Here is an 8,674-nt window from a genome sequence, read left to right on the forward strand (position 1 = left end):
GTTTTAAACTCCAAACATTGCCTTTAGGGCTAAGGACTTAGGCAACGGAGCTCAAAAGAATCTTATGTAATCCAACTCTAATATTAATAAATCCCAATGAGGTGCCAATGGCAACCAGGATAGCTTAGGAATTTGAGATATCGTCGTGTATTTGTGTTGGATAGGAGTGGCATCTCGCTGAAGTTGAAGAACTTACATTACTGATGGAACGAGGATGTTTTCTCTGGACTGGAGATGTCAGAACTATTTGTCCTTTGGATATGGAAAAAGTGACACAGCTTCAGCGTGGCCAACGGTTCTGCAAAAAATGAGAAATTCAAGTATTTATTGTAAAAAAATAATACATAAGGCTTGGTGTTATATAAAGTTTAACAGACTTTATAAAAATACTTTGTATTTTCCATTCTACATTGTACAGATTGTGGAAAAAAATAGTATAGAATAATATAGAGCAACCTCCAGCCGTGTTGGGGACATGGTCCACGAAGGTCCTACCCATTGTATATTTATTTGCAGTCTTTCCCAATTTGTTTTATTATAGCGGAACCTTTGAAATAACTTTAAGGTCTTCAGGGAAGCCCTGCTATAATTACTATATCCACAGCTCGCAGTACATTAGCATGGTGGTCAGTGGGAGAATGCATCCTACATTGATGGCCTTTGGAAGGTACACCACCATTACCTGACTTCATTGCTCAAGGAATCCCTGGCAACCTTCAGAGGAACTCTAGGGTTCCTTGGAACCCGAGTTTAGAAGCACTGTTTTAATGCAACAAGAGGGCCTTTGCTGAACCTGTAGCCAGTTCTGTTTACCACTAGTATCCAGTAAGTTTTGGGTATGGATGGTTGGACACCCAACTGTAACTTTAAGAATGATGGCTCCTATTTGCACATTAAAGCAGAATTCTGCACAGTTTAAAGAAATACAAAAAAGTACGAACCCCCCCCCAAACCAAGGTCAGAAATGTTGTGGTTTGCCATTGGACTATAGGAAGTTCATGTGTTATATAAATAAACAAATGGCCTATTAAATTCCAGATTCTGGTATGGGTCTATTTCCTACGTTAGTATAAAGAAGTTTGCTATGTTGGCTACAATCCCATTGATGATTTTTGTTTTTTTTCAGAGACTGTATGCACGACAACAGGATGTGTCACAGCAGGTATGTATTTAGGTTCTCACTAATTTTATTAGATATATTTTTCTTTACTTCTTGGTGTTTCTCTTCACTAGCTGCAAGAATTATCCAGAACATGGACCCCTCTATAGAACCTTGCACTGATTTCTACCAGTATGCATGTGGCGGCTGGCTGAACAAGCACGTTATCCCAGAAACCAGCTCTCGATATAGTATATTCGATATTCTTCGAGATGAAATGGAGATTATTTTAAAAGGTAAGACTCTCCAACTATTTGATAACAGGAGTCAGCTTAAGCTATCATCGAAAGATTATAGGTTAGGGGTGCCAAATCAAATTTTTCATTAAATATTTTTATCGACTTGCTTTGGATCAATTTTGTATGTATTCCTGTCTATACAGCTTTTTTTAGAATATGTTTTTAGGTTTCTTTTTCTATGATGTAACTCTATTGCCTATGTATGTATATAGACAGCCAGATGTAAAATTAAAGAGGATATATACATATAATAGTTGTATCCTTGTATGTTAAAGAGCAATGCGTAGGAATGAATGCAGTGCAACTGGATTTACTTTCTTTTTACAAAAACGTAAACTATTTGTCTATCTGATATTTTTTCATGTATTTTTGTTTTTTTGTTTAGGTTTATTGGAGATGCCAGAACAGGATGACCGCGATGCCTTTAAAAAAGCCAAAACCTTGTACAAGTCCTGTATGAATGAAAGTAAGTGTGTGCAATCACATGACATGTTTCAACCAATTCCTGGCAGCCAATCAAATTATAGACGAAATGCATCACGTGATCAGTAAAGCAGGTTACATTTGTACTTTTGCTCAGTCCTCTTTGCTCCATTTTTGGAAATTAGCTCCATTGGAACCAAATTACTATAACATTATTTGCCATGCAAATCATCATTTTAATAAAATCATTATCGTTGAACTGTATTTACATTTATAGTGTCTTATTAAGTTGCAATCAGGTTTCACATAGTATATTTTTCTGTAAAGTATCTGTGCAAGAATCTCAAATAAAAGCTGCCTTCCTAAATCCTGTGAGACACATCAGTTCAGGGACAATGACAACTTTTATCTATGCATATTAGTTACCTATAAAAGCTTTCCTTGTGTAGACAAGTAGTAACATTTTTAGAAAATTGAATGAAAAGAAAAACAATGCAAAAAAGCCTTTAGAATGGTCGATTTACTGCAATTGTCACTGACAGGATCACTTTGTGTGTTTTGGATAATTTTCCACTTTACTATAATTTTACTCTTTTTTCCCCACAATGTTTCCCATGCACCACGCTTGTGTTTTTCGACATGTGTTTCCATTTCAGTAAGCCCTCAGTTTCCATGTGGGTTTTATTTTTATCTCTTGTGCCCTCATTGCACCCATAATCTCTGATCCCCTCTTCCGGGTTGGTCTGCTGACATTATCTCTGTTTGATGTGCGGATATCCCCCCTTCCTGCCCTGGTTTCTATCTACTCCACCATCATAGCACAACTTGGCTCCAGGCCCTGGAATGGAGCAGCGTTCCATCATCGCAGACTGTATTGTAATACACAAGGATAAAAGACTTGGTCTGTAGAGGTCCCACCATTGGCGGAGTCCATATAGAAGAGAATGGTCATGTTCTTGGTCAAAAGTGAAAAGTTCTCTGCAGCAATATGTCTTTAGTAGGACACAGAAAACCCTATTTTACATTTGACCCCAAATTTGCCTTTGAAATTCACACCTGTGGTCCAGGTATCCAATGGACGTCTCTTTAATGACCATTCTATTGCCAAAGTTCTAAGTCAAAGTGATGGATTTCAGAAATTAAGTGACCATATAGTGAGCTGCTGAGGCATACACTTTAGGAGAAGACATCTCATAAGTCCTTTTTGTAGGGTAGCTGTTAGTGTGAATTTCTATATAAAACTTATACAATCTTGTCTTGGTTTGGAATGACATCAAAGCTGATTCTGGCCTTTAAAAAAGATGAATTTGACATATTAATCAAGAAAATGTGTTCATGGTGGTCTTTGTCCATCTTCCAAAGATCACACTGGCAATGGACCAATCTCAGTGATGGTATCCAACCCTGAAACTTGGGCATTGTCTCAGGATCTCTTGTCTCAGAACTACAAATGTCATTCACACCAACCAATCACATGGTGGACAGAGGGACTGGTTCAAAATATTAAGACTTTGTTTTTATCATTGGGGAGATTTCCTCCTACAATTTGAGGTTCAGGAAAGCTCCACAAAGTGATGGAGATCATCTCCTAAACAGTTGTTATCAAGTGTTCCAATTGTAGGTTCCCCTTCATTCCTGTTGTGATAATAACTCAATATGTTAATTTCCCATCACTAGCCCCAGTGCAGTGGTAAATAGAAAAACAAAAATGTAATAAATGTTGTGATAACAACTCAATATTTTAATTTTCCATCACTAGTCTCAGTGTAGTTGTAAAAAGAACAACAAAAATGTAAATACCCCAAATGGCTGTTTGTGGTCTCCATCCATGTGACTGATGTCAATGCAGGATAGTAAGAGACAGACCTTTGTTGATCTATACCTAGAAGTGGCTAAACAAGATAAAAAATAAAAATAAAAAAGGCTTTTCATGGATTAAATGGTTGCCTCAGTGGATGGTGATTTAGCCTTTGCAGCACTAGGGTCCCAGGTTGGAATCTCAGACCCTTCATGTGGTTTGAATCTTTTCCTCATATTTGCATGGATTTCCTCCAGTCTCTCCAGTTTCTTTTCATTTCCAAAATGCATGGCTTTCTCCCAGAAATTGGCCTTAGAGTGTGTTAATGACATGTGACTATGGTGGGTTCGTTTAATTGTGAGCCCCTTTAAGGGACAGTCACTGACATGACCATAGACATTGTAAAGTGCTGTGTAATATGTCTGTACTATATAGATAAAACCTAATTATATCAATTTTCATTTAATACAATAAACCTATGAAATTGTGGTGAGTGAGTCTATAAGTACTTTAAAATATTTCCTTTCTCCCTTTGCTTCTAGGTCTGATAGAGCAGAGAGACTCATTACCTCTTCTCGAGCTTCTTTCTCTGGTTGGAGAGTGGCCAGTGGCTTATACAGATTGGAACCTCACCAAAGGTAACACTTAGCGCACTTCTTGTTTTCTAGAATCTGCTTCCAAATAGCCATAATTCCGTGTAAATACTATTTATCATAATTGAGAGAAAGTAGTCAGTTAATTTAAAGGGCATGTCCTCGGAGACTCTACAAGTGCTTTGAACCTCATTAAATTAAAAACAGCTAAGCTACCTTGTTTAAGTTGCTTTTGTTCCGTCATATACTATGAATCAGTGTTGAGTAATATGCTGTGTACTCATTGCAGACTCTCATAACTAGTTTGTTTTACTACCAGTGAAAGCGATTGGCGGAAAATTGACTATTTTTGTTTTTCATCATAAAAGACAGATCACATTCTAAATGAAGATGCTGAATAAAATAATACTAATATAATTTGGGGGTTATAACTTAGGGCAAAACTATACTGGTTGATGGGGGGTTAGCGTTTGTCATATTCAGCCAATCATCACACAGGACTTGTCTGCACTGGCAGCTCCATGGTGGAGTTCCAAGATACTCTTTGGGCATTGGATGGCCACTGTGTGCAGCCACCCTGCAACAATGTCAGGTCCCGGACATATCATCATCACATCAGAGGAAGCCGACTTCGTGATAATGCTTTTTGGCCACTGGATGACCACTGGTGATGTAACTTCTGCACATGTGTTAAATTTATGCAAATGTGCAGGAGTTGCATCACCAGTGGTCCTCCAGTGCCCAACGGCCATTGCTGTAAAGTCTGCTTTTTCTGATTTGGTGATGCGAGGTTCTGGACCTGTCATTGACCCCGGTGACTGGCTTTGTATGTGGCACTGCCACACACAGACCTAAGTTCTAAACTACATGACGCATCTGTCTTACAGTATAGGGGTAAAACACAAAGCCACCACTAACCTTGTTGGATAAAGCAGTGAAGAACAAAAGCATTCATCACAATTCTATTGCTGGCTGAGTCCCCTCTGGGGAGATTCCCTCTTCTTATTTATTCTGGTGGACATTGGCAGAAAGGGAAATTCCCAAATGTAATGGGACTGGGCATTCTCTGGTGGAAAAATTACCACTGCTGTTGAAAAAACATGGACCTAGAAGATTCTCCACCAGAGAATGTTTGGTAAGTTGTCATAAGCACAAGAGATGAGGGTAAATCTTGTTCCATTGACAACGTGATAAGAAGGGAATACACATCTACGAAGGCTTTTGCTCTATTTTCTATAATAAAGCAAATGGGGCATTTTTTCTATTTGTGTACTCATTTAAATAGTTTTTATTTGGTTTGGTAGAGTCCCAGTGGAGTCTGGAAGACAAATTGGCCCTCTTGAACTATAGATTTAACAAGAGAGTGATGGTTGACATGTTCGTGTGGAATGATGATCGAGAGTCCAGCAAGCACATCATCTATGTAAGATATACATTTATGTACTATTTAAAGCTAAGCATGGGTATACTTTTAATAAGGAAGAAACTTTTTTGACTGTTTAGAGAAGACTGGGGTCCTTTGCCAGTTATCCAAGACCCCACTGATCAAAGGCTACCAAATATGTCTTGCCACCTTTGATGATGTCTTGGATCGTAGACCTATACCACACTTTGCTTTCTTTGATACCAGCACTTAAGGTTGACATATTGTTAGATGTCAACCAAAAAGATGTGGAAGGTGATGTACCATGACCTTTAGGTTCAACCCACTTCCACCATGGCATACTTTCTTCTGTTCACAAAAAAGTGATCCTACCTTGAAGGATCAGTTGGTTGTTCAGGAATGCAAGGATTCCCGGTCTTCCACTATGACAAGAAAGAAGGACTATGCCTTAAGCTACATACACACTTCCAATTATTATCGTTGGTAAACGAACGACGAACGATCCTGCACGATATCTGCGAACGATCGTATAGCACCGATCCTGTACATACAGATAACGACACGATCGTTCGTAGATATTGTACACACAATAGATGCGATCGTTTGAACGATACAGGAAGGTACATGCATCACAGGAACGTTCGTTCATCACGCATGCTCAGACCATGGACAATCAATGAACGACCGTACACACGAACGATGGTCAATGATTGTCGTCCAATCCGATCCGCCGGTCCGGTCGTTCATTTCCAACGACTTTCCTCGTTCGTCGGCGTCGTTGGTTACTTTTTTTACGAACGATTTTACGAACGAATCGATCGTTCGTCGTTCATTTTGAACGATAAAAATTGGAAGTGTGTACGCAGCTTTAGTGATCGATACTGACACTTACAGATAGATAATGTCCCTCATAATCTTATGTGATTCTCTTGTGTATCTTTGGAGATGTGGAGATGATCTGTCCTATAAATAGAGGAGGGGGAGGACAAGCGGGAGGCTTCCTCTGCATCCCCCTGAATTATTTAATAATTCAGGGGGATGCATAGTTATCATGATAGATACTGCACTCCCATTCAGTATTGATAAAAAAAAGAATAATATTTTTACTTAAAAGGGTTGTCCACCATTTAATGTAAAGTAAAAAAATTTCTTTAAACAATAGGGGATGGTAGTAGTTGGTCATTCCATCACAGTGGATTTCTATTTGACACTGTGGGACACTCACTAGATTTTTTCCCCAACATGATCATGAACAATAGTCTTCAACAGTCTATGAAACAAATCCAACAAATCTAGCTTTATTCACCTGAACGCACTGACAAACATGCTCATCCCAGGCATATTAATGCACCGCAAAGCAGGCCGTGCACATGCACATCTGGTCTGGGTCACGCTAATGATGGAAAGCAACCACATTTATGGCTAATGTAATACTTTCCGGATGCAATAAATAGCCATGAGAACTTTAAACATTGCCATATGCAGAATAAAAGAACTTGCTTTAGTAGCCTATCAAGATAAAACAGGGCAGGAAACAAACAGTAAAACATGAAAACCCTTCATGCACGGACATGGATGTGAAGATTTAATCATCTCCGCATTTTGACCATAAAAGTAAAGACATTTGTGCAAAATAACCTTTTCATGTTTTCACTGTGCCAAGAGTGGGAAATTTTATACCAAGTTTCTTTCACACATTTAGGGGGTACAGATTTGTATTTTTTTGACTAGTTGTGAACAGTTTTATTAAAGTGTGTTCCTTTTTTTAACCAGGAATGTTTCAAGTGGCATTAAATCTCAGTCAATGTTTTGTAAATGACGCTATTAATCTCTTTGTGTAAATCCACCATTGGCAGTGAAAGCAAATGGTAATCTTTCCTTCTTTGCTGGCTTGTATGTTTTAGATTGACCAGCCAAGCCTGGGGATGCCCTCCCGAGATTATTACTTCAACAGCGGAAATTATCAGCGGGTATGCTACACTTTTTTGTTCAGAAAAATGCTTAAAAAGTACATATGATTCACTATGTATATCTTTATATCCAGACATATAAAGATAGATATACGAGGTCTGTCCAGTACAAAATGAGACTGTGTTTCTATCTCTTACACTAATCAGTGAGCACTTGCCATGAATGGCTACATTTTTACAAACATGCCAAACATGCACCAGAAATGCCGACACTCTCTGCCATTTAGTTTGTTGTTTGGCACTGTTTTATGTCGTTGTTTTTCCTTCATGTGCTGAAATAATGAGAAGTTGAATAGTTGAGCAACGCGTCAATTTGAACTTTATAGTTAGCAAAGAAAAAAAGTGCTGCTCAATTTTAGGTGAACCCAACCAGTTTTCAAAAAGTCGTCACTTGGTGCCCGCATCTTCCAGTATGATCCTGATACAAATCCACAGTGACTGGAAACACCTTCATCATTAAGAACCAAAAAAGTCCAAATTCACAATCATGCTCATTGTGTGACATTAAGGGGGAAATTTTGGCAGAATGGGTTCCAAAAGGCACAACAGTGACCCAACATTAATATAAGGAAGTTCTGACAAAGCTGAAAGAGAGAGTCAGGAGACGATGGACAGAAATGTGGGAAAATGGTTTCATTCTTCATCAGGACAATGTTCCTTCTCACACAACACTTTCTGTGACCGACAAACACATTACTGCGCTGGAACATTATTTTTTTACTAAATTGAAATCGGTGATTAGAGGAACACACTTTGTAAGACAAGCATTAGAATTGTCATATCAATAAATAAAAAAAAAGTGTTCATATATCAGTCTATTTATTTCATAGACAGACCTTGTTTATTTATAGATAGATTGAGAGAGATGGATGCTTTTCATTTAAATGTGGCTCAGAAGAACATTCAGTAAGGGCTTCTGCAGCTTTTTCAGATTGTAAAACAGGCCAGAGGTGTCACAAGGACATCTTTAGGCTGACATCTAAATCATACCAATTAACATGTTTCTATCTATCCATCCATCCATCCATCCATCCATCCATCCATCCATCCATTCATCTATCTATCCATATCTATCTATCTATCTATCTATCTATCTATCTATCTATCT

The 8,674-nt window shown here is 38.3% G+C and overlaps 1 protein-coding gene across 2 annotated transcripts in view; it reads left to right on the forward strand.

Annotated features, from left to right (window-relative positions):
* Positions 1-8,674, forward strand: part of MMEL1 (membrane metalloendopeptidase like 1) — a 75,590-nt gene that overhangs the window by 32,836 nt on the left and 34,080 nt on the right. For both annotated transcript variants that reach the window (XR_011922872.1, XM_072427202.1), the window contains exons 3-8: positions 1,127-1,162; positions 1,234-1,395; positions 1,784-1,864; positions 4,162-4,257; positions 5,517-5,635; positions 7,501-7,566. Coding sequence is in view for 1 of the 2 variants with exons in the window: in XM_072427202.1 (XP_072283303.1) it covers positions 1,127-1,162; positions 1,234-1,395; positions 1,784-1,864; positions 4,162-4,257; positions 5,517-5,635; positions 7,501-7,566 (560 nt within the window). In the remaining variant the exon portion in view is untranslated. The remainder of the gene's footprint in view (positions 1-1,126; positions 1,163-1,233; positions 1,396-1,783; positions 1,865-4,161; positions 4,258-5,516; positions 5,636-7,500; positions 7,567-8,674) is intronic.

Source organism: Pyxicephalus adspersus, chromosome 11 (assembly GCF_032062135.1).
Source record: "Pyxicephalus adspersus chromosome 11, UCB_Pads_2.0, whole genome shotgun sequence".
Lineage (NCBI taxonomy): Eukaryota > Metazoa > Chordata > Amphibia > Anura > Pyxicephalidae > Pyxicephalus > Pyxicephalus adspersus.